Here is a 27606-nt window from a genome sequence, read left to right as displayed (position 1 = left end):
ATTCATGTGTCTATCTATCGCTTTACATGCCTCTATCATAGTTGCCTCCACTACCACCTCTGGCAGCAAATTCCAGACCCACTATTTTCTGTGTAAATAATAATTTTGTTCCTCACACCTCCCTTTAACTTATGTCCTCTCACAGGCATGTTCTCTAGTGCTAGACATTTTGACACAAGGTAGAAAGCATTCCGGCTGTCTACTCTCTGCCTCTCCCAATCTTCTAAACTTCTGTCAGACCTCACCTCGGTCTCCACAGCTCCAGGGAAAACAACCCATGTTTGTCAACCTCTCCTTATGAGTTATGAGCTCTGAGTACTCCTTAGAATACAATGCTCACCAATCCAGGTAAACCTCTTCTACACTCTCTCTAAAGTCTCTGCATCCTTCCTGTAGTGGGCTGATGAGAATTGAATGCAGTACGTCAGATCTGGCCCAACCAGAGTTTTATAAAGCTGCAACGTAACTTCCTGACTTTTGAACTCAATGCCTCGACTAATAAAGAAAAACATTATATACTCCTTCTTTACCAAGTGTAACTAAATTGTATCAGATAACCATCATATTAGCCACATTTTAAACATGGTAGGACAAAACTGCAAGGATGCTTAGCTGTAATTTTACAAAATGGATCCAATCTTGAATCCATTTCCAACTTGCCAACCAAGTTATACCTGATAAGGAAATGAGGAAATACTATGCCTCTTTCTCAGTAATCAAGTGATCTCTGTTTCTTTTACATTTACTATACACACACGTACTATTGAAACAGTAACTCACAGAAACCCATTCCTGTATTTAGTTTTGACATGGGAAATCTATTTAGAGCTCTCAGGCAAATAAAAATCCTGGGTAAGTCATTAATCAGTACCAGAAACTAGTATTATAACAAAGCAATACTTAATAGATTAATGGCTATTTGGAACTGTTCACAAATATTAGTGTTCAACACTAGGGAGCCATGGAGACATTTAACTGTTCACATCCTGTTGTAATGACTATACAGTTTCTCATAGGGTATTGGAGTTGATGACCTGGAATTTGAGCTTCAAACATTGTGATGCATCAAGGACTGAGAGACTTACCTGTTTTTCAGAAGACAGTCATACTCATTAGAGTGAGGATTGTATAGTTAGGGAAATATTCACAATCCTCTGTTGCAAGGATTGCAAGTCCCGAATGCTGTGTTTTCTGCCTGGTGCCCAGATTCAGGACTCCTTATCTGACCTGTGGAGGAATTTGGAGTGGGAGAGGAAAGATGCAGTTGTCATGGTCCATGTGTGTACCAATGACAGGAAGAACAAGGAAAGAGTTTCTGCTGAGGAAATTTGAGCTTCTAGGGACTAAATTAAAACACAGGAAAGTAATTATCTCTGGATTGATACTGGAGCCACATGAAATAGCACAGGGTTAATAAGATCAGAGAGTTAAATGCATGGCTCAAAGATTGGTGTGAATGAATTCGTAGGACAATGGCTCCAGTATTCGGGAAGGAGGCAGCTGTTCTGATGGGATGGGCTCCTCCTGAACCATACTGGCACCAGGGTCCTGACGAATCACATAACTAGGTCTGTGGGCTTTAAACTATAGTAAATAGTCGGGGGGGGGGGGTCAACACGTTGGTAAAGTATGGATAAAGTTTAAAAAAAAATGAAGAAGAATGCAGGAGAGGTTACTGAAGTCTGTAGAGTAAAGAATAAGACAAAGTTTAGAAAGGGATAAGAATTAAACTTCAGGCAACATGGAGACAAGAAGGGTGGGGAATACAGGACTGAAGGTGTTATATTTGAAATGCACACGGTATATGAAATAAGATAGATGATCTTGTAGCGCGATTGGAAGTTGGCAGGTATAACATTATGGGCGTCCTAAGAGACATGGTTGAAAGATCACAACTGGGAACCTAACATCCGAGAATTCATATTGTATTGAGAGGACAGGCAGGTGGGCGGAGGGAGTGTTGGCAACAGAAGTGACATAGGATCAGAGTCGTTGTGGGTAGAGTGAAGAAAATGCAAGGGTAAAAAGATCTTTGATGGGAGGTATATACAGGCCTCCAAACAATAGCCAGGATATTGAGTAGAAATTACAACCCGATTTATAAATGGCATGGAAAAACACCAATGTTACAACGGTCACGAGATGGTCCTCAGCTGGCCAAAGTTAATTGGCAGAGGACACTTAATACGGTAGAGCAGCAACTGTTGCAGTTTCTGGGAGTAACTTAGAAGACACAAGATCGGTTAATCCCAAGGAAGCATTCTAAAGGGAAGATGAGACAACTGTGGCTGACGAGAAGTCAAAGATAGCATAAAAGCAAAAAAGAGGGCATAAATATAGTAAATATTAGTGGGAAGCTAGAGGACTGGGCATTTTTTTTTTTAAAAACCAGCAGAAGGCAACTTCAAAAGCAATAAGGAAAGAAAAGGTGAAATATGCAGGTAAGCTATCCAATAATATCAGAGGATACCAAAGGTTTTGTTTCACATATATAAGGAGTAAAAGAGAGGCAAGAATAGACGATAGGACACGGGAAAATGATGCTGATGAGGTAGGAATAGGGAACAAAGAAGTGGCAGGCGAACTGAATAAATGTTTTGCTTCAGTCTTCATTGTGCAAGACACCAACAGCATGCCAGAAATTTAAGAGCGTCAGGAGCAGAGATGAGTATTGTCACTATACTAAGGTGCTCAGGAAGCTGGAAAGTCTGAAGGCAGATAAGTCACCTGGACCAGATGGACTACCCCCCAGGGTTCTGCAAGAGGTAACTGAAGAAATTGTGGAGGCATTAGTAGTGATCTTCCAAGAATCTTTATTTCTCATATCCGAGATTGTCACGTCCAGACACAGCAGCCTCTCCGGCTCCAACTGATGGTGTAATTGGTTGTCCTGTATGTCTTTCTGATGATCGCAAGATGTTGCTGGATATTAGGAACTCCCAAGTACTGTAAGTCTACCTCACTAGCGAGTTGTCGGACAGCAGCTGAGCTCTGCAGCATAGGCTTATTGCGCACTATGTTGTTGTCTACTACAGACACCCAGAGGAGGCGCTGCCAGAAGCGGTGCATGTGGAAACAGAAACGTGGAAAGCACACGGTACTTGTGTGAGACCAAAGACGAAACCCTACAGCCTGGCTCTCCCATCAAGTCTGCTTTCAAATGTTTGATTGCTAGAAAGTAAACTAGATTACCTGCATCTGAGATTGAATCAGCATGAGATGAAGGACAACTGAGGGCTCAGCCCGATGGAAATGTACAAACGTAGATCTGGCATCCACCCCTGAAATGGCCAACTAGCTAGAGGGTTTCATCTCTTTTCAGACTGACAGAATTCCTGCGATCTCTGGCAAGACCTGCAGTGGAAGTGTATGTATCTACGTTAATAAGAACTGGTGTGTGAACACTTTGGTGGTGACAATCCTCTTTTTGCCTATGGTAAAGTTTTTAACAGTGAAGTGTAGGCCCTTCTATTTACCGAGGGAGTTCATTGTGATGTTGGCGGTATACATCCATTTCATGCATTATCAGGAAGGCAAATGGGGTTAACTCGCAAAGCATATACAGCCAATTCTGTGACACCAGAGACATGAAATGCATGTGGCAGGGCATTCAGACCATATAATTCTACAAGTCCACCCTGCATGTCAACAACTGTGATGATTCTCTTCCTGGTAGGCTGAATGTCTTTTATGCTCTGGAGTGACGTGCCAACAATGAAGGCCCCCCCTTTCCCAAGAGAAGCCAATACTGTCTGGTTGCACCTGATGTGAAAAGACCCAAGCCAGAGTTAGTCCACATAAAGCTGCAGAGTCTAATAATGTGCAACACACCATAATGCTGGAGGAACTCAGCAGGCCAGGCAGCATCTATAGAACCCTACCTGTCAATGGGTCTCAGTCTGAAATGTCAACTGTACTTTTTTCCATAGATGCTGCCTGGCCTGCTGAGTTCCTCTAGTATTTTGCGTGTGTTGCTTGGATTTCCAGCATTTGCAGATTCTCTCTTGTTTGGGGTCTAGTAATGTACCTGGTTGGGTGCCGGGGGACTGTGCTGCCCAGTTAACAGAGGTTCTAACAGACATCTTCAACATCTCTCTGAAACGTTCCACAGTCCCCTCCAGCCTCAAGGGAGCCACCATTATCCTGGTGCTCAAGAGGATGACAGGAACCTGCCTCAACGACTACTGTCCATTGGCACTAACTTCAACAATAACAAAATGCTCTGAGTGGCTGGTTATGAATCGCATCAAATCCCATCTTCCTGCTACATTGGACCCTGTCCATTTTGCTTATTGCTCAAGTCAGAGTACAGCAGACTCAATGGGCCAAATGGCCTAATTTTGTTCCTATATCTTATGGTCCAGTGATGACACTATAGCCTCCGCACTACACTCCATCCTGTCCCATCTAGAAAATGGCACCTCATATACCAGGATGTATTTATTGGCTTTCGCTCTCAGAAGCTGGTGGGTAAACTGCCCTTGCTGGGTCTCAACACCTCTCCCTGTAACTGGATCCAAGACTTCTTGACAAAAAGGCCACAATCAATCTACATTGGCAGAAACATCTAGTTCCATCGTGCTGAACACTGGTGCACCCCAGGGCTGAATTCTCAACCCACTGCTGCTCATGCTGCTGACATATGACTGCACTGCTAGATCTAGTTCAAACTGAATCATCAGGTTTGCCGATAACACAACAGTGGTTGGTGTGATCAACGACAATGAGATGGCATGCAGGGAGGAATTAGTGGCTGGTAGAATGGTGCAAGCACAACAACTTGAGTCTCAATGTGGATAAGACTAAAGAGATGATTGAGGACTTTAGGAAGGTGCAGGCTAACCGCTCCTCACTGCATGTACGTGGCTCTTCTGTGGAGAGAATTTAGAGCACCAATTTTTTGGGAGTGCACGTAATGTAGGATCTCACTTAGTCCTTCAACACCACCTCTTTGGTCAAGAAAGCACAGCAGTGTCTCCACTTCCTGGGGAGATTGAGGTGAGTGAGGCTTCCCCTCCATTCTAACCAATTTTTACAGGAGCACCGTCAAGATTGTCTTGACCAGCTGCATCACCATCTGACTGCAAGTCCCTACAAGGGATTGCGAGGACTGCTGAGGATCATCAGGGTCTCCCTTCCACCCATCAGAGATATTTATCAGGTAGGAGGTATCATAGTATTAGGACAAGAACTGGGAAATAGCTTCTTCCCCCAGGCCATAAGACTACTGAACTCTCTGCCACCACCCAGGTCTCATTATACATGAAGCTCCAGTAGCATTATACTGTTCACTTTTTGTTGTTATTTGTTCATTTATTAGTGGTAATATTACTTTGTGTTATGCGTGTGAGTTATATATACTGTGTTGTGTACCTTGGTGTGGAGGAACATTGCTTTGATTGGCAGTATGCATGTGTATGGCTGAATGACAATGAACTTGCAGGAGATCTTTTACCATTCTGTTGTAGCAAGTGCAGGTTTATGTTGGGGGAGCAGCATCAGTGAAAATGTTTCCCACCAAATGCAATAAGCATATACAAAAGTTTATCTCTGTGCAACAGGAGATCATATATCCTAGTACAATGGTCTCTGTTCTATTATTTTGAAGATTTTTATTGCACTTTATTGGACAATGGTAAATTATTAGTTAAGTCCGCACACTGATAAATGTGTTTTTAAATGTTGCTGCTCTAACGAATTAATTTCCCACTCGGGATCAATAAAGTATTATTATTGTTGTTGTTCTGGAATGGTTGCCAAATACTGGAAAATCACCAGTGTCACTCCACTCTTTAAGAAGGAAAGGAGGCAAAAGATCGGAAATTATAGGGCAGGTAGCCTGACTTCAGTGGTGGGCAAGGAGTTGGAGTCCACTATTAAGGATGAGGTTTCAGGGTGCTTGGAGGCACTTGATAAAATAGGTGGAAGTTAGCATAGACTGTCTTGATAAATCTGTTGGAATTATTTGAGGAAATAACAAGCAGGACAGGCAAAGGAGAGTCAGTGAATGTTGTTTACTTAGAATTTCAGTAGACCTTTCAAAAGGTGCTATACGTGAGGCTCTAAACAAGATAAGAGCCTGTGGTAATACATAAGAGATACTAGCACAGACTGAAGAATAGCTGACTGGCTGAAGGCAAAGAGTAAGAAAAAAGAGGCCCTTTTCAGGCTGGCTGCCGAAGACGAGTGGTGTTTCACAGAGGTTGGTGTTGGGTCCGCTACTTTTCATGTTATAATTTAGTGATTTGCATGATGGAATTGATGACTTTGTGGGCAAGTTTGTGGATGCTACAAAAAGAGGTGGACAGGCAAGTAGTGTTTAGGAAGCAGGGAGTTTTCAGAAGGACTTGAACAGGTGTAGACTATTTTCTAAATGGGGAGCAAATTCAGAAGTAGGAGGTGCAAAGGAACTAGGGAGCCCTAGTGCAAAATTCCCTCAAGGTTAACTTCCAGGTTGAGTCAGTAGTAAAGAAGGCAAATGCAATCTTGGCATTTATTTTGAGGACTGGAATATAAAGGCAAGCATGTAATGCTGAGGATTTATAAAGAGTTGGTCAGACCACATTTGGGGTATTGTGCCGTTTTGGGCTCCATATCTAAAACAGGTTACATTGACAGAGGGTCCAGAGGAGATTTACGAATGATGTGTTTGATATCTCTGGGTCTGTACTCACTTAAGTTTAGAAAAATGAGGGGGATCTCATTAAAACCTTCTAAATGTAGAAAGGGATAGAGTAGATGTGAAAAGGATGTTACCAATATTCTAAAACCAGAAAGCAGAGTCTCAGAAGGTTGTCTCATTAGAACAGGAGTGAGGATTTTCTTTAGCCAAGGGGTAGTAAATCTGTATAATTTGTTACCACAGATGGCTGTGGAGGTCATGTCATTGGGTAGATTTTAAAGCAAAAGTTGGTAGATTTTTTATTAGTAAGTGTATCAAAGCAGGAGAATGGTGTTGAGAGGGAAAATTAATTAGCCACGATTGAATGGCGGAGCAGACTCAACGGGCCAAGTGGTCTAATTCTGCCTCTATGTCATATGGAAACTAAATAAGCTATTTGTAACTTAGATTTCTATGTTAAAGACAAATAACCGAAAGTGGATTAAATAAGGCAAGTAGTGAGGTCATGGAGCCTATACAGATTGAAGAGGAGGAGGTGCTTGCTATCTTGAGGCAAATCAGAGTAGATAAATGCTCAGGACCTGACAGGGTATTCCCTTGGACCTTGAAGGAGACTAGTGTAGAAATTGCAGGGGCCCTGGCAGATATATTTAAAATGTCGGTATCTATGGGTGAGGTGCTGGAGGATTGAAGGATAGCTCATATTGTTCTGTTGTTTGAAAAAGGCTCTAAAAGTAATCCGGGAAATTATAAGCTGGTAAATTTGACTTTGGTAGTAGGTAAATTATTGGAAGGAGTACTAAGAGATAGGATCTACAAATATTTAGATAGACAGGGACTTATTAGGGAGAGTCAACATGGCTTAGTGCGTGGTAGGTCATATTTAACCAATCTATTAAGAGTCTTTCGAGGAGGTTACCAGGAAAGTGGATGAAGTGAAGGCAGTGGATGTTGTCTACATGGACTTCAGTAAGGCCTTTGACAAGGTCCCACATGGGAGGTTAGTTAGGAAAATTCAGTCGCTAGGTATGCATGGAGAAGTAGTAAATTGGATTAGACATTGGCTCAATGGAAGAAGCCAGAGAATGGTAGTGGAGGATTGCTTCTTTGAGTGGAGGCCTGTGACTAGTGGTGTGCCACAGGGATCAGTGCTGGGTCCAGTGTTATTTGTCATCTATATCAATGATCTGGATGATAATGTGGTAAATTGGATCAGCAAATTTGCTGATGATACAACGAATGGAGGTGTAATGGACAGTGAGGAAGGTTCTCAAAGCTTGCAGAGGGATTCGGACCAGCTGGAAAAATGGGCTGAAAAATGGCAGATGGAGTTTAATACAGGCAAGTATGAGGTATTGCACTTTGGAAGGACAAACCAAGGTAGAACATACAGGGTAAATGGTAAGGCACTAAGGAGTGCAGTAGAACAGAGGGATCTGGGAATACAGATACAAAATTCCCTAAAATTGGCGTCACAGGTAGATAGGGTCGTAACGAGAGCTTTTGGTACATTGGCCTTTATAAATCAAAGTATTGAGCATAAGAGTTGGAATGTTGTGGTGAGGTTGTATAAGGCATTGGTGTGGCCGAATTTGGAGTATTGTGTGCAGTTTTGGTCACCAAGTTAGAGGAAGGATATTAATAAGGTTGAAAGAGTGCAGAGAAAGTTTATAAGGATGTTGCCTGGCCTTGAGAAACCGAGTTACAGAGAAAGGTTGAATAGGTTAGGACTTTATTCCCTGGAGCGGAGAAGAATGAGGGGAGATTTGATAGAGGTATGTAAAATGATGATGGGTATAGATTGAGTGAATGCAAGCAGGCTTTTTCCACTGAGGCTAGGGGAGAAAAAAACCAGAGGACATGGGTTAAGGCTGAAGGGGGAAAAGTTTAAAGGGAATATTAAGGGGGGGGCTTCTTCACACAGTGTTGGGAGTGTGGAATGAGCTGTCAGATAAAGTGGTAAATGTGGGCTCACTTTTAACATTTAAGAAAAACTTGGACAGGTACATGGATGAGAGGTGTATGGAGGGATATGGTCCCGGTGCAGGTCAGCGGGACTAGGCAGAAGAATGGTTCAGCACAGCCAAGAAGGGCCGAAAGGCCTGTTTCTGTGCTGTAATGTTCTACGGATAAAACAACTCCATTAACAATACCAATTAACAAAATGTGTTTCAATGGCTATTAAATTAAAAAGTTATTTGCTGCAGAATTTTGTAAAAAGCACATTTCTTGGAGTAAATTTACTTTTAAGTTTTTGGAACTGAAAGTGGTTTAGTGTTTATTGGAAATTTGTACAAGGGCAGTTCATAGTTCACAAGTTCAGTAACCAAATTAAAGTTACAATAATAAAGACATTTTTAAAGTAAATAATCAGCAGTTATGTTGTTACTGTGCCAATCTATCTTAAAGTTAAAGATTATCTTTTCTGTTTTACCTTTCCATCAATCTGAACCATTAATTTAAAATCTGTTGGTGGGCTGTCAGGGTGGCATTAATTTGTTAGAGAGGAGCATTTAGCTGAAATTTAGCCTGCAGCGGGAGTCTAATTTGGGTCTGGATTTGAGTTTTAAATTAATTTGATGGTGATTAAGCTTTCATTGCTAAGCCTTGACCTTTAACAAAGCCCATCACTGTGCTGATATCCCAAGAGAATTCAAAATTATGTTGACTACCATTTGGACCCCGTTTTTAAAGATTTTCATCCATGTTATTTTTGGCACTATTTTGTTACCTTGTCTACTTCGTTGAAGCATTAAACTGCAAGATTAATGAGATAAATTAGTCAATTACTGTCTTAGGACACTAAATAGTCCTCAGATAGAGACTGCTTTAACCTTAACTGAAATCAATGCACACCACTCCATCCAACCTACCAAGATGTTATCACAGAAGCTGAGAAAGTCAGCAAAGATCTTCACCAGAAACACATCAAGTAAGTTAAAAATTATCACTTAGCATGGTTTAAAGGAATATTATCCCTTGAGTAGTTTAATCCATATTTTAAGCAATATATTTGAGCAAAATTAATATTGTTATACAGTAGGTAATATGCAATTGACTATTGAAGAACCATTGTTAAAGATTTAACAATCTCAGTTTAGCTTTTCTTTGTTTCTTTTAGTCTACAAAAGCAAACACAAAAAGCAATTTCAAAAATAAAGTGGGACCAGATCCAGATTAACAGAAAAATTGACAGGTTTGTACAACTTTTGATGAAATGGATATTGGGTGTTGCAAGACTTTGTTCAGTGCTTGAAGTAATACATCAGTTGTTGACTTTATTTGCTTTAATAAACCCATGAATGGTGAGATGAGAGAAATGCCCATTCTAGGTATAAGCCCTAGGTCCTGCCAATACAGCACTTATTCCCACTCAGAAATAAAATGTGGCATGCTCTGGCCAGGTAGTTTCTTCTTAAAATATACAGTGGTTGTAAAGATACACTGACAGTGGTAGGAAATAGAGACTGACAACAGAAAACTGAATTAAGATCTTAACCAGCTTTGGGAAAAAGTTAAATCAAACTCTTCAATTTTCTCTTACTCTACACAGTCCCACCATTTGCAGAATTCATTTGGTTTTAAAACAGTTCTAGTGATTTCACATCTATTCAGATATTAATTCTGTGTAAAGAATTCCCTGATAGAGTAAAACCAGAATCATCTGGCATGCTTAGAATTTTGGTAATACTAGACTGTTGGACGTTACACCAATTAATTTATAAACATGCTTTTATTTCACTTTGTTTTACATTACATAAAAGTTTAACAAATTTTTGAGTGAAATTAAAATGTATAGGACATGTACAAGCATTCCAGAGCCTGGCTCTAGACTCGAGTTTATGCTTGTCACTCTACTGCTTTCCAGCTGCAGACACTGCTCGCACTCTGCACCTGGTTGATAATCTGGAATAATAGATGCGCTGGATCCCCGTGAAAAAATAAATGCTGGATTGTTAGAGGTTCAAGTTATACATTTTACATTTAATTTTTAGAGAAGTACATTCTGTGCTTTATCTGCTACTTTGCTATCAATGAAAGTTTTCCAATTTCTCTCTTGCCTGGCTTGCTTTCTTAAACACCTGAAATTTATTGAGGAAATGTGGGCAAATAATCTCTTAGACTTTGTCTATCTAGACTTTCCAGTCTTTGATCAGGTTGTGCAATGTAGGTTATTTTGCAAGAAAACGTAATATGAGCAGGGAATTTGATGCACCAGGAATAGGATTTAGCCCCAGTTCACAGAAAAACTGGATGTGGTTTAGCCTAGGAGCACATGGTGTTGTTGCCCAGAATGGAACTACTATGTACCCATCTTTCTTACTTGGAATAATAATGTCAGAATTGCCCATAAGATTAAAACAATAAAGTAATCAAGTGCAAATTTTATATATATCTCCACTTACAGGATCAAAGACTTTACTGTAAAATAGTATTTGACAGATAACTGTAGTGCCAAAGGACAAGTTTACTTTTTGGTGTAAAACTGACTTGTTGACAGATTAAAGTTTTACTATCAACAGAATATTAAATATTCATCATTTAAAAGAAACTGTGGCTGTTAAAAATTACATTGGGGTTTATTTAAAGAGCTATTAAGATTAAAACAAAGAACCCCCATTTGTCAGGCTTCTACTTAGAGTGTTTACTTAGAGTGTATTGGGGTGACATTGTCCACTTTACCCCTCACATAACCCAGAGGAGACGTGTGAGAATATTTCTTGGGATAAAAGTATCTCGGTTAGATAATGTTACATTGCAAGAGTCAAGATTGGAAGCAGTCAAAATAGAGACGAGTTGAGCTTCCGAAAAATATCCAACTCAAAAGCGCATGTGGTTTGAATGTGAAGTGAGCAGAGACCATAGCTTGGTATACACTGTCCACACTTGAATAGATTATCCTAAATTATATAGGAATATGAAAACTATCAGTTTAGTACTAAACAACCTTTGAACTTCTTCACAAAATAAAGTATCATCCTCAAAGGATAAAGAGAAAACCCAGGGAGAGTATTACCATATAAAAGATAAATAATAGCCAGTTAGTCTTCAGGTTAAATATCAATTTATTATAGAACTTGTACATTTCTTCTGATGGCAAGAAAAATAACAGTTTCTCTATTTCATGTAAGGTTGAAAAAAGAGCTCTCCAAAAATGCATATAAATTTGAATATGCAAATAAGATGATCCCCAGCAAATCAGTAAGTGTGCATTAAATAATAGTTATAATTGAACTTCTCCATTCATTGATGCTATTTATGAATTAATTTATTCATTGTATGTAATGAATACATCTAGCACCATTTATAATAAAAGAATGCCTCTGTTCTGATCTTTAATCAAAAACTTCTGATGAGACAGTACCTGCAAAAGCAAGCTGCAACAGGCCTGATATCTGTCTGTTAACAATGATCATGTTTTTTACATTTATATTCATTTAATGTACCAATATATTCTCTTTATATAATGCTTTTGCTATAGGACTGAAATTTATTTTTATGCTTCAATTATAATATAGAGAATACACTACATCCACAATATATTTGTATCTAACACATCCCAAAACTATTCTGTAAACATAAAATGATTTATTTTTATGAATCATACAGTACAAGTGTCTTCAGAAGAAGTTATCTTTGATTTACAGTAGGTATGAAACCAACTATAAGTACTGATTTTTAATAACTACAATAATCTTGCATCATAACTTATCTATTTTACTTCTCCCTGTATACAAATTTTACGGCCAGGCAGCCAAAATAGCATGTATTATATTTCAAGAACTACTGAACAAAATTTGATAATAGACTTTTTTGATGAAATGAGACTTGGATTCCTATCTTCATGTCCAATTCATTTTAAGTTGGCAGAAAGCTGTCTAAATATTCTAGTCCTAATGTTTGATCAGAAAAATATCTGGCACAGTATACCTATGTTTAAGAACAACAATATTTCTTTCCTCTCATGGTTGTTTTACTTTGTCATTAGAATACAGCTGATGAGCAGCGGAAATCAAATTTGCTCTAGCATGAAGAGATTCTGATACTGGAATGATCTGTATGGAGCAGCTTCCTCACATCAATTACCATTAGATACAATCTGTTATAGCCTCTAGTAAACCACTAAAAGTTCCAATAATTATCTTGCTGCAAAAAACAGCATTTTCTGGAATGGTATGATGACAAATTAAAGGGTGACTGAAAAAAAATTTAGATTGTGATCAGTTCTATTTCCTTGCAAGAATGATTTTTTTTCTTTGAATAAATGATCCTAATAAACAAAAAGGGGAGAACCTCATCTACTCATCCTGGGACTTTATTTAAACCTCATGAAAAACTGCAGCTCCTCCTCCAGGCTGGGTAGCAAACAGAGCTTGTGTGTGCTTAGCTGTTCTTTGACCATTCACTTTGTAATAGACTTCTTGCACCTTGACCAGAAAGCCATCCAACTTGTTAGTGGGCACCAATGACACTGTGCAGCCTCCCCATCCTGCTCCAGTCAGCCGTGAGGCAATGGCACCAGACTGTCTGAAAAAGACATTAAAATAAAATATTGTCAGGCAGAAAATAAATATCAAGCCTGTTCCTAAATTGTTTAATTGTAATGTTTCCTTTTTTTTTATTAAGCAAGTTAAAGGATGTTGGTGCTAAGGAATAGTCAGCAACCTATTCAAAGGATGCTTTATGATGTGGACAAAATTAAATCATAATTGGTTTTTGTCATAAGGAAGAAAAGATGAATTAAAGTTTGAAATTAGTAACTTTTCACATGCAAGATTAATTCTGTTTCTCTCTACAGATCTCCCTCAACATCTCCAGCATTTTGTTTCAGATTAAGCATCTGCAGCTTTTTTAAAAATTCACCTTTCATATATCTAATTTAAAAGACAAAATTATGCACTTTAAAGAAGTTTCCACATCTTTTCCAAAATTAAGTTTAGAAAGCACTGCATATGATCTTTAATTAATGTCATTATGTCATACAAAGATTGATTTTTTTTAACAAAAAGCAAGTTTTCAAAATTCTTTCACACTGCATACAACCCATTGAAATAGAATTTAAAGTAAATTTAATCAAATGCTATCAGGTACTTTGTGTGCAAATTTGAACGAGGGATGTTGGCTCTTAACTGACATTAAATAACCTACAATGTACAGTTTAGTGTCATTTGTGCATTGATAACTTCTGAAAGGCATAGGTCACACAGAAGTAGGTCTTAATGTGACAGTTGGGTCCTGCTTCTGTGATAAAGGGGGCTAACCTTCCACATGAATGTTCCTTGGGCCATTTGGATGCATCCCTGATACACACCCACCCAAACCTACCACTCTAGCATGATTGTAAATGGCCAATTCCAAGCACTTCTGCCATCCCCAAATGTTCCAATGGTTAATGTTAGTTGTGTAAATACCTTAATACACCTAGTATAGTATATTTTTTGTATATATTTAGTATATTTTGGAAGAGTAGCTATGGTATTTTAGTCGAACACTGTACAGAGCTGCCCATCTGTGTCTGTCATTTCTCTGTTCTTTTCATTCTGGCCTGCAGGGCATGTCTCAGTAATGCAGACTGTACAGTACATCACTCAGGACTCCTAACAGTGGCAACACATTACAGACAAAACAGCTTAACTGTAAATTGTTTCACCCTATTCCTCTTTCACCCTTTGCCCTCCTCATCTACTCTTCTAATTAGACTGACTTGATTTCAGTTCTGGTAAAGGCTGTGACTTGAAACAATGCAACACACACAAAATTCTGGAGGAACTCAGTAGTCCAGGCAGCATCTATGGAAGAAAAGTACAGTTGACTTTTTGGGCCAAGACACTTCAGCAGGACTGGAGAAAAAATGATGAGTAGATTTAAAAGGTGGGGGGAGGGAAACATCAAGGTGTCAGGTGAAACTGGGAGAGGAAGGGATGAAGTAGAGAGTTGGGAAGTTGATTGGTGAAAGGGTTACAGGGCTGGAGAAGGGGGAGTCTGATAGGAGAGAACAGAAGGCTATGGAAGAAAGGGGGCAGGAGCACCAGAGGGAGGCAACCGGCAGTCAAGGAGATGGGGAAAAGAGAGGGAAAAGGAGATGGGGAATGTGATATTCTCTGGAACTCCCGTCATCTCCAATGGGATCCCACCACCAAGCACATCTTTCCCTCACCCCCCCCCCCCCCAGTTTCTGCTTTCCACAGGGATCACTCCCTTGTCCATTCGTTCGTCCCCACTGATCTCCCTCCTGGCATTTATCCTTGCAAGTTGAACAAGTGCTACACCTTCCCCTACATCTCCTTCCTTGCTACCATTCAGGGCCTCAAACAGCCCTTCCAGCTGAGGCAACACTTCACCTGTGAGTCTGTTGGAGTCGTATACTGTGTTTGGTGCTCCCGGTGTGGCCCGATGTAGATTGGGAGACCACTTCACTGAGCACCTACACTCCGTCCTGCCAGAAAAAGCAGGCTCTCCCAATGGCCACCCATTTTAATTCCACTTCCTATTCCTATATGTCAATCCATGACCTCCTCTACTGTCATGATGAGGCCTCACTCAGGTTGGAAGAACATCATCTTATATTCCGTTTGGGTAGCCTCCAACCTGATGGCATGAACATTGATTTCTCGAACTTCTGGTAATGCCACAACACCACCTCTCCTTGATCATTGCCCATCTCCTTTCTCACCTTATTTCCTTGCCTGCCCATTGCCTCCCTCTGGTGCTCCTCCCTCCTTTTCTTTCTTCCAAAGCCTTCTGTCCTCTCCTATCAGACGCCCCCTTCTCCAGCCTTGTATCTCTTCCATCAATCAACTTCCCAGCTCTTAACTTCATCCCACTCCCCTCCCGGTTTCACCTATCACCTTGTGTTTCTATCTCCCCTCCCCCACCATTTAAATCTGCTCCTTGTCTTTTTTTCTCCAGTCCTGCCGAAGTGTCTTGGCCCGAAATGTCAACTGTACTTTTTTCCCCCACAGATACTGTCTGGCCTGCTGAGTTCCTCCAGCATTTTGTGTGTGTTGTTTGGATTTCCAGCATTTGCAGATTTTCTCTTGCTTGTGACTTGAAACAATAACTGTTTATTCTTTCTATAGATACTGACTGACCTGTTCAGTTCTTTTGGTATTTTCTGTCTTAGAGGTCTGAATTTGTGATTTCTCCTGCCATTTAGAATCAAATGCTATTTTAAAATAAAATCCACCAGATAACGCAAACTGAGTTATGGAGTCAGGGTGACTTAATTATATCCGAGAGATTTTGAGATGCAGCTCTGTTGTAGTATAAACAACGTTTCACTAAGAACAGTGTACGAATTACTGGTCCAGTGATTGTGCTTGTTTCTGGTTTGAATAAGACTTGCTTTGCCAGTTTCCCAGGAGTCACTGACAATATAGGAAACTCTACATTTGTGTTCTTGTATCCATGAATTATCTGATAAAGTTAGGCTATAGTACTCCCATCCATTGTTCTTACTTTACTGGTTCAATATGATAAAATCAATCCTATGGTAAATCACTTTATTCCAACTTATGGGGGTACATTTTACAAACATTTGCCATAATTTTGCCCCATACAGGGTGATTCTGTAGTGTAACAGATGTTTTACAATTTAAAGGGTTACGTTACCTATACAATTAATACCAGGATCATTGACCACATTAATGAGGGGTTGACTTCTCTAATATTCTTGCGGCAAGTGCAGAGGGTATTAGGCACAACAGGCCAGCAACTACAGCATAGCTGCTTCCCTTCACCCAAGTGAACTGCATAATAAACACGGAAATCTTGCAATGTGTAAATTAGTGGAACCTTATGAAATTAGTCTGAGCAAGGAAACAAATTAATACCAACCAATGCAATGGTAATTTTTGCCTTAGATGCTAATGAGATTGCCTTAGCAGTTTTACCTTTTAATGCAACTTCCATTGTTTTTTTTTAAATTTTGTTTAGAATCCTCAACAATAAAACAGTTATGGATTAAACTAATATAACAGGTTACAATGCTACCTAAACATTTAGATACTTTTGTAATCCATCTCAGTGATTCATCTAAGGATGGAGGCCCTCTTTAAGCAGAATCATGTAACGAATGACTGTCAATTATCATAGTAAACCTTTTAATATGGAATGACATATGTGTCTGGTATGCTACATTTTTAGGTTTCTGGTCCCCAAAACAAAGGTTCATACACATAGATTACCTTTCAAAAGTCTAGTATTCCTCATACTTCTGTATCAAGTAATAATCTGTAGGCATTCAGGTCCGTGGGAGAGGTTTACAAGACACCTGACTCTTTGCACAAATTGCATCATTCCATAGTGTAACCTTTTCCCTTTGGCAGCCCATAGTTTCTGTTTCTCTGACTTGAGAATACCAGATTAATATTGTTTAGGAACATAACACGAACAATGATACTTATTGTCCAGGCCTGTTATTGCATTTTTTGGTGACATGATAAAAAGATGCATATTAAGAAGTGTAGCAGAGTTAACTCTGTGACTGCTTTCTTACTTACACTTACCTCAGTCTGAATTACAAGTGAAACCTTAATTTAATAGTTAATTGCTTTGATATAGTTTTAAGTGTTTACGACTTTTGACTGGATTTTGACCTCGAATACACCCAAAGATTTTTCAATGAAACGAACAGGAAACACCTTTTAGATTTACAAATTTATACATTTTTCCAGATTATGACTCCTTCATAAATGAAGGAATGCCTGACAAACAATGAGTTATTCAGTCTTACATGTAGTTATCTTTAAATGTTATTTGCAGTCACTCATATAGCCTTGTCCTTGAACATTAAGCTAGCTTGCTGGTAAGTGCACATTGGATAAAACTTGAAAGTTGCATTTGGAAAGAGAAAACATTTCAGCCTTCACAATGCTGCACAAGAAATGTACACCTTAGTCTCTGTTAATGTTACAAGGGAACAGGAAAGAAGTATCTGTCAAAAATAAACTTCTCAAAGTATGATGTGCTTTCAGTTAGCAAAGTGATGTTGTAGTTCAATACCTTTTTGATAGCTGTCAAGGGAGGCAATGTTTCCCATCAGTCTGTTCCACATTTATTCTCACCAGTGCTAAAGTGTTACAATGCCTTGCAGATTTTTATCTCAATAGGATATACAGTATTGTCAAGGTGTAACATGCAATTCACAGCATTTCATCTGAGATCTAATTAAACTATTAACTTGTCTAATCATTCCACAATCATTCAAAGTATAAATCTAAGTTTCTGCAATGTTCAAATGACTATAGTGATCCCAATTTGCGAGTGCAGATCACTTTCATATAATGAGTGATGGCTCCAACACTGATCCCATGAGGAATTCCATTATTAACATTCATATACCTGAAAAATATGCAACAATCATTTGTTTTGCTTATTGAATTTTATCCATTGTATCTTGGTTGGCACAGCCTCACTAATACTTTGTGCTTTTATCTTTATCCATGGGCCTGATACAGAACCTTTCAAAAGTCCATAATGCAATATACACATTTCCTTTATCAATATACAAACATTTGTATATTAATAAAGAAATACAGTAACTTTGCTATCGTTGTCAGATATAACTTGGCCTTTATAAACTCAACTTGGTTATCCTTAACCTATACCTTAATAATTTCATTATGAATCAATTAAGAAATATGTGTATCTGTGTAAGACATCATTTTCATCATTAGAGGGAAGATGTTATGGTCACGTGCAGCTTTCAAACATGATTTTGTTATTGATATATGGACATCAGATGTCACAAGAGGGTGTATTTTAGTAATTGACTCTGTAAGCTGCAGATGAGGAATATTTGGGTGAATGTGAATTTAATGTGGTGGCTGCTGGTAATATCATGAAAATTTACTTGGGAATCCAAATGAAATAAGAAATAAACTATAGGTTGCAGATCCCTACCTTATTGTGAATTCAGAGTCAGATCAAAGAACTCCTTTAACATTACCTGTACATAATGCCATTTAAGAGGTGTCTGGGGGAAGCGAATGCACTGTTATGATCAACAGCAGCAAAGGCAAAACTTTGATGGGGTAGATAAACCACACAAAATGGCAGCAAGACTTTCATAAGTTTTAATTCTTAGTAATTATTTCATATTTAGTTTTTTGTATTTAACCATCTGATTTATAAATAAATATTCTAAATCTGGTTTCACTGTGTGATTGAGATGGGCTATCCTGGAATGCAAAATTTATATGAAGCCATAAATAAGCTTGAACCAAGATGCTTCTAATACCAACCACTGGAAGGACATTTCCTGTCTGTTGACATTCCAGCCAGCAGATCAGTTTCTCTGGATCAGGGGCATATTCTAATGTCTGCAAGGGAGCTATATTTCTTCGCAAATGGTTCCATGTCTATAAATATTGGTGAATGTCTTCACATCAGTTAATAATATGGCAAGTTTATATAACATTTGGAATACCTTGAATAAATACATTTCTTACACTTTCCTTATCTGTAAACCATTTCTGTGTAAGTGTTTATCCCACTCAGTTCAACAGTATTAAAGCAGATTGGTGGAAATGTATTTGTAAATTTTTTCCTAATCTATAAAATATAGTCTTGGGCAAATAAATCAGCACACTGCCTTCCATCTGTATGTTAAAAAAAAAAGCAGAGATATAAGCAAACAGTTTCTTTGTTCCAAAAATAGTTTTCATATTGGCTTCTAAACTGAAATATTGTGGTTACATTGACAAAGAACAGACATATTCTAAGATTATGCTCAGAATATCATGTCTAAATTACTGCTTCAATACGCTGAGATAATGTTACTCCTTGTGGTTTTAATTGTTGGTTATAAGCAAAGTTTTGATTTTGTTGTTTTTGTTCTTTGGAAAATGTGAAACAAAATATTCCCAAGTATAATTAACATATAGTCTAACCAATTTAAGTCTTACTCATTTGGAAAACTTACAAACAGATGTCCACCAGTTGATCAAGTTCTGGACAGCTGCATTCATACATATCCCTGCAGCTGATATGGCTCTGATTCATCAGGTCTCCCAGCAGTTGCAACGCATTTGCAGGTGTCTCATCACAAACTCTCTTGAACTCTAGGACACGCCGAGCTTCACTGTAAACATGCTTAGCACGCTGATAAAGTTTAAATGATGCCACTGAATAAAACAGAATAATTTTTTTTAAATAACATATTGCCCATTAAATAACTAAACATACCCAATGAAATTAACAATGTAATTCAAATTACCAGGGGAACTTCAAATGATGAACAATAAAATTAATTGGAATTGAAAAGAATTCTTTTATTTCATTGACAAGATTCTGTTCTAGATAAACAATTGTAATTTCAAAAAAAAGGTGCTTCTTTATTATCACTTTTCCCCTCCATAATAAATTCCAAGTGGTCAAAATTTAATTTGTAGCAATAGGAATTTGCAACCTTAAAGTCAAGATAAAAAGTTCCATTTAAAAAAAAATGAACTCCTTAATATTTTTGAAAAGTTCATTAGTGAAAATTGCATGATTTCTTAATTGTAAGGCTGAATCTAACCAAAGAACTTTGAAGTATCTCAATGTAATAGTACAATGTGATATGAACAATGAAACATTGATGGGAAATTTGTTCAGTCACAAGTCATCATATTATGATTAAACAATGATGGTTTCTGCTTTGCTGCAATTTTATGGTTGTCAAATACTTAATTTTTAAGGTAATGGTTGAGTTTATTCTATGCAATACCCAGAACAACAGTTACAGTACTATCAAGCAACACACATCAAAGTTGCTGGTGAATGCAGCAGGCCAGGCAGCATCTCTAGGAAGAGGTACAGTCGACGTTTCAGGCCGAGACCCTTTGTCAGGGCTAACTGAAGGAAGAGCTAGTAAGAGATTTAAAAATGGGAGGGGGAGGGGGAGATCCAAAATGATAGGAAAAGACGGGGGGGGGGGGGAGGGATGGAGCCAAGAGCTGGACAGGTGATTGGCAAAAGGGATATGAGAGGATCATGGGACAGGAGGCCCAGGGAGAAGGAAAAGGGGAAGGGGGGGAAAACCCAGAGGATGGGCAAGGGGTATAGTCAGAGGGACAGAGGGAGAAAAAGGAGAGTGAGAGAAAGAATGTGTGTGTATATAAATAAATACCGGATGGGGTACGAGGGGGAGGTGGGGCATTAGCAGAAGTTAGAGAAGTCAATGTTCATGCCATCAGGTTGGAGGCTACCCAGAGGGAATATAAGGTGTTGTACCTCCAACCTGAGTGTGGTTTCATCTTTACAGTAGAGGAGGCCGTGGATAGACATATCAGAATGGGAATGGGATGTGGAATTAAAATGTGTGGCCACTGGGAGTTACAGTACTATTTCAGCTTCCACTCCTCTGGAAGAGATGTAATAAGTAATAACACAATACACACATTATTGTCCTTATATTAAAATCTGGAGCCAAAATTTAAAATACTATTTTATTAAAATCAGGGAACTGGAGGAAATGAAAGCTAGTATATGGACAGAGTTGTAAAGCACTGTGGCAGATGTTCAATGGGAGATGCAGTTGAAGATAGAAATCATGCAACAGCACAGAGCTGAAACTTAGCAGGCCAGTGTAATGGATCCACACATTAGCGAACTCTGCTGCTGATTTAGTCAGCGTGCCTGCAGCTATATTTCTTTAAAAGTTGGTGACATACCAAATCTCCTCAGACTCTAACAAATTTCTATGATGTAGGGTGGAAAGTATTCTGACTGGCTGCATCACCACCAGGTATGGAGGCTCCAATGCGCAGGATCGAACTATGCTGAAGGAGGGTTGTAGACTAAGCCAGTTCCATCACGGGCACAACCCTCCCAGCCATCAAGGATATTTTCAAAGGGTGGCATCCATCATTGAAGACCTCCACTATCTGGGATATGCCCTCTTCTCATTACTACCATCAGTGGTGAGGTATAAAAACATATAAACCTATACTCAATGTTTTAGAAACAGCTTTTTCCCTCAGCCATCAGTTTTATAAACAGTCCATGAACACTAATTCATTTACTTATTTTGAGACTTAAAATAATTTTATGTATTGCACTGTAGTGCTGCAACAAAACAACAAATTTCACAACATATGCCTGTAATAATAAACCTGATTCTGACTATGGTGATTTGAATGCAAGAGGCCATCACCCATCATGTAGAACTTCAGTTTTTTTTTACAGTTTATATAAATGACTAGGACGAAGATACAGAAGATGTGTGACCCAAAAAGCAAACATTTGCAATAAAGTAGTGATGATCCCAAAAAAGGTATTTATGCCTTCTTAAAGTAAGTTATAAAGATCGCATGCAATGGACCTTCCAGGATGCAGTGAAAACAAGTATGACAAATATAAAGACTATTTAGTAGTTTTAAAATGGCAATGACAAAGTTTGATCAGTGGTGACAAATCTCCCCACTAACATCTAAAAAGGACTGTAAAAGCTGCCCTATAGAATAGTCAACCAATAGCCTGACAGTCACTTAATGTCTTCACACCAACCATCGCATGTCCCCGATTCTTCCCACAACATATTTTGGTCAGTCCTATTTCACTCATATGAGAGACGCCCAGAGGTGGAAGCACAATGATATCCGGCAAGGAGGATAGCGTCTCGAGAAGCTCACAAAATTAACTCCAGACTCCATGAAGTCTCTTATTTTCAGACTAAACATAGACAAGGAAATTTTGTGCTTCCTGATCTAATGATTCACCACTCGTCTAAACTGAGCACTGGTAGTCCTTAAAATGCTTTTCACATAAAGCAGAAAAATAAATCATCATAGTTTATTTAAATTACAAAATATCTCAAAAATTCACTACACATAACCTGGGAACACCCTTGCATATGAAATTAGTTATTTTCAAAACATAAACTGATTAAATGCCTGCTGATGTAAACATCCACTAGAAAATAAAAATCTTGCATTTATGTAATTTATTTCACAACTTCAGTACATCCCATTAGCTCTTTAAGAACAAAGAAGAATTTTAAAAATAAGTCCAACAGTACTGCAGCAAATGTGGCCGATAATTTGCACACACTGAGCTGACACAAACGGAAATCAGATAACTTGGGGAATTGCTTTGACAGTCATTGTATGAAGGTATGGGAGAAAGAGGTGAGAGAATGTTGACTGAGGGAATAGAAGAGTGAAAGTAAGTGTGAGGCACAGGGAGAAACAAGGGCAATGTTGCCGAGCATATGAAAAGTATACTCTCACTGTATTGCAGTGATATCAGCTCTTAAGGTACACCTGTGTGGCAAAGACCAGACAACTAGCTGGATCAGGATGAGACTGATGAGACGGACGATGCTGAGGATGTTCTACGAGTCTGTGGTGGCCAGTGCGATCATGTTTGTTGTGTGCTGGGGCAGCAGGCTGAGGGTAGCAGACACCAACAGAATCAACAAACTCATTCGTAAGGCCAGTGATGTTGTGGGGATGGAACTGGACTCTCTGACGGTGGTGTCTGAAAAGAAGATACTGTCCAAGTTGCATGCCATCTTGGACAATGTCTCCCATCCACTACGTAATGTACTGCTTGGGCACAGGAGTACATTCAGCCAGAGACTCATTCCACCGAGATGCAACACAGAGCGTCATAGGAAGTCATTCCTGCCTGCGGTCATCAAACTTTACAACTCCTCCCTTGGAGGGTCAGACACCCTGAGCCAATAGGCAGGTCCTGGACTTATTTCCTGGCATAATTTACATATTACTATTTAATTATTTATGATTTTATTACTATTTAATTATTTATGGTGCAACTGTAACAAAAACCAATTTCCCCCGGGATCAATAAAGTATGACTATGACTAATAGAGATAGGTCCATTGGTTTTCCATTGGTTTTCTCAAGAAGGCATTATACAGGGAATGATGATCAGCCTCCAGAGTGGAAATCATGGCACCCTAGTACCAAACATACATCTCAGAGAACTCAGAAAAGGACATCTCATCATTCAGGCTGGAATTATTTCACAATAAGATCATCATCATCATCAAGGGATCCCTGGGCAGGATGTGGGCAAGCACCAATCCTGATCCCTAGGCCAGCAGCACCTCCCTGTAACATGGGAGCTGCTAACCTAATTTTTATCCTCCAATGCACCAATCCCCAAGGGTACAGATACTACAATGCAGCAGGTTTATCAAAACCTTCAACTTGACTGCTCCACCCTAACTTCTGCTGACTCCTGGGGCGCTCTATATCAGCACAAGAGGAAGAAAGGTGGCCTGTGCCAATACATTACACAGATAAAGAAAGGATAGTTGCACTTGTAAGCTGCGGCAACAACAGTTTCATACTAAAGCTAAATTGCTTATGGCCTATTTGGGAATGGCTCAGGTCTTTTAATGGTGATTCTGAATACAAACCACCTCCTCCCTCAACTTGTTATCCCAGGATATAGTTTTGAGACAACTTTGTGCTGATTTTCAGGAGAGGGGCAGAGTGAGGAAGGTGAGTGACCTGATTGGGCAGAAGCATCCATTTGATATTAGGGTAACTGAATTTTTTTGGCATGATCTTTGTAAATACCGGTATCTCATAGAAAAACAGATTGAGGAGTAGGATTAGACTTTAGGTCTGATCATCTAATTTTGTTAATACTGTTTTATACATACAAGGTATATTAAACTACCTTTTACTGCTGCATACTTAATTACATCTGGAAGGTCCAGGCCTTTTCAGGGTGTAAGAACACTAATTAAAAACAAATAAGTTCAAAAATTCAAAGTACATTTATTATCAAAGTTTGTATGCAGCATACAAACTTGAGATTCCCCACGGACAGCCACGAAACAAAGAAAACCATGGACCGGTTCAAAGAAAAACATCAACCACAACACAAAAAAAAACAAAATGCACAAATAGCAAAAAAAAAATCAGGTGAAAGACACAGAATATAAAACACAAAATTGAAAGAGTCCAAGCATATTCAGTTCAGCTCCGTGTTCATTATCTGCAGGCTGCCCCAATTCAAAACCACCCAATCTCACATCAGAAAAAGGAGCGACCAGAATTGTAACGTGAATCTAAAAGTCCAGTCTACAAACTGTGTTGATTAAACCTTGTCTAAGACCCAGAACTCCAGTACCATTCTCAGACAGCATTGGGAGAGAGAGGGGGGGGGAGGGGGGAGAGGGGGGAGAGGGGGAGAGGGGGGAGAGGGGGAGAGGGGGAGAGGGGGAGAGGGGGGGAGAGAGACACACCATCCGAATGCAGGGACTCTTACACTGTAGGACTCATCTTTGTAATTTTGTCATAATACCATTAATGTGTGTAAAGTTTACCACCTCCCTGAATGTTCCATATAACTAAGATACACTCTTAGTATATCATATTTTACAGCAGTGACTATGGCAGAACAAAGAGACAGCAATTAATTCAAGATATAACGAACAGGAATATTGCATGCAAATATCATTACAAAATAACTAGAAAGAAAGCAGCTTTTCCAATTAGTTTTGTCACAGTCTGCTCTTTGTGACACTGACACATACATACTGTAAAAAACATTGGCTTTCAAAAGAAAAATTTACAGCTGTTTCAATTTATTCCCAAATTGATTTTTCTTCTGGGAATATATATACTTAGTCAAAAACTAATAACTTAAAAAATAATTGTTTAATTAGATATTTAAGAACGATTTCTCAAAACTCTAAGCTAATCAATTATGATGTTAATAAAAATACTGAAATTATGAAAGCACTAAGTTTTTAATTTCTCTGAAAATAACTGCAAATTAGTTAGTAAAACAACAAACTAAATGACCAGGGGCCAACATGAATCCCGCAGGATACGCTTACCCTGGATGCTTTCTCTATTAAGATATTTCTCAATAGCTAGGCTGCTATTATGAGGAAAGCACACTCATTCAAGGCAGATCTGAGTTGCGTGAGAGATTTCCACATCTCACATACTCTTGTAAATCACAATTGAACAGTAGTAACCCAAAGAATGAAGTAAACCATAGCTGTTTTTAATTTTAATGCAGTGTCTTTGCCAATGACTGGGACTGATTCAGAGTTATCCTTTGGTAGAGGGAAGCTTTATTCGCCATATCACCTTAAAATACTTCTATGATTTTGGTGCTCTCGTCACGTTATGCATTATGAACCAGAATGGTGTTCCAACTACTGGCTACATATCAAAAATTAGTCAGGAGGTCAAGCAAACTGTTCAGCATGATCAGTCTTAGCAACCTGAGATAAACAACATACACCAACTGTACACCACATTTCTCTTCAAGGATCATTGAAGCTAACAATAAATACTGCTTGAAAGCAATAAATTCAAATAAATTTCTTTAAAGTTCAGAATTGGTCACTGCTCACAAATCAGCATTTACTAATTATATTTTTCAAGATATACTTAAGGGCAGGTCAAGGGATTCAGACTAATCACCAAGGCAGTTATTACTCATAGTGCTACAGATATCACAGTTAGATGTCCCCGGCATCATGTCCCAGAATATAGGTTCAGTTCACATCGACTGGTTACCTCTTTGGCAAGTTCCAGTTGGTTTGGTTGCCTAAGGGAGGTGCTATATTGAAAATGATCATCTCCTAAAAAAAATAAGAATTGACAGGCATGCTAACCAGGGTCATGAAGTCCTGAAGACTACTAATATACAACATGTGCATAACCCAAAGGATAGGTTGTCTGTCAAAATTCTGGAAAGAACATAGTGCGTGTCAAGAGGAAAATTGTCATTGTGTTTTTGCCAGAGATATAATTATATCTAATGAAAGGCAAAGAAACAAATCAAGACATTGTGTTTTACAGGAAAAATGACTACATATTTTGTGATGACTTGTGTTAATCTTAACTAGATGGCCTCCCCCACCACCCACACACATACGCGAGCACAGGGTTTGAAATTAATGTTAATTCTGCTTAAAAGACAAGATCTAATCCACAGAAAATGCACACACTGTTGAGAGGATTTGCTGAAATTATATTCCGTACAATTTTACTGTAGCTGAATCACTAACATATCATCTATCTATTGCTGTGCCTAGTTTTAGATATAAACTCTTTGCTGCTTCTACAAATAAACATCTGAACACATTAAATTATATTCCCCTTACATCTGCTGCCTTTTCAAAACATTGCACCAAATCAGTGAAATAAATTCATTCTTGTAAACACTAGAGATAAGTTTGAATAATAGGAAAATTACAGAAGACTCCATATAAGTGGCCAAATATAAACACATATAAAATTAATTTAGTAAACTTATATTTAAAGATAGATTCTCAATATGTACGTATTAAGGATATCCCCACCATCCAGGCCATGCTCCCTTCTCGCCACTGGCATCAGGAAAAGGTACAAGAGCCTCAGGACTTGCACCACCAGGTTCAAGAACAGTTACTACCCCTCAACCATCTGGCTCTTGAATAAAAGGGGATAACTACACTCATTGGTCCCATCCTTGGAATGCTCCTACAACCAGTGATCTCACTTTTGGACTCAATTATCGCATGTTCTCGTTATTTATTGCTATTTAATTATATTTGGATTTGCACAGTTTGTCATTTTCTGCACTCTGGTTGATCTTTCATTGATCCTGTTATAGTTACTATTCTATAGATCTGCTGAGTATGCCCACAAGAAAATTATCTCAGGATTGTATTTGGTAACCTACATGTACTTTGATAATAAAATTTACTTTGAACTTTGAAAACAAAATTAAAGAGAACAAGTGGAATTGTTTTACACGGTGGGACCAGAGAGTATAAAATACAGGACTGACTGTATGTGCTTTATACATATTTTTAAATTCCATAATATATGACTTCTGCAAGCAGCCCACTAAACATGCTTAATTAAGGTCCTGAGAAGATTTGCTGATATCATATTCCATACAGTTTCACTATTGCTAATACACTAATATACCATACATATTAAGCAGTTTAGTGGAAAAATAGATTTATGAAATTGTACAGTACCTTTGTTGTCAATGGTAATTGTATTTTCCTC

At 38.6% G+C, this 27606-nt stretch overlaps 1 protein-coding gene across 1 annotated transcript in view; it reads right to left on the bottom strand.

Annotated features, from left to right (window-relative positions):
- Positions 1 to 11677: 11677 nt before the first annotated feature.
- Positions 11678 to 27606, bottom strand: part of galk2 (galactokinase 2) — a 120200-nt gene continuing 104271 nt past the window's right edge. Inside the window, exons 9-10 of the mRNA XM_063065947.1 lie at positions 19548 to 19749; positions 11678 to 13150 (exon numbers count right to left, since the gene is read on the bottom strand). Coding sequence (XP_062922017.1) covers positions 12943 to 13150; positions 19548 to 19749 — 410 coding nt within the window. The 3' untranslated portion in view covers positions 11678 to 12942. The remainder of the gene's footprint in view (positions 13151 to 19547; positions 19750 to 27606) is intronic.

The sequence above is a fragment of the Mobula hypostoma genome, chromosome 13, assembly GCF_963921235.1.
Source record: "Mobula hypostoma chromosome 13, sMobHyp1.1, whole genome shotgun sequence".
NCBI lineage: Eukaryota > Metazoa > Chordata > Chondrichthyes > Myliobatiformes > Myliobatidae > Mobula > Mobula hypostoma.
The sequence above is the reverse complement of the archived record's forward strand: the minus strand, read 5'-3'. Positions and strand labels throughout refer to the sequence as shown.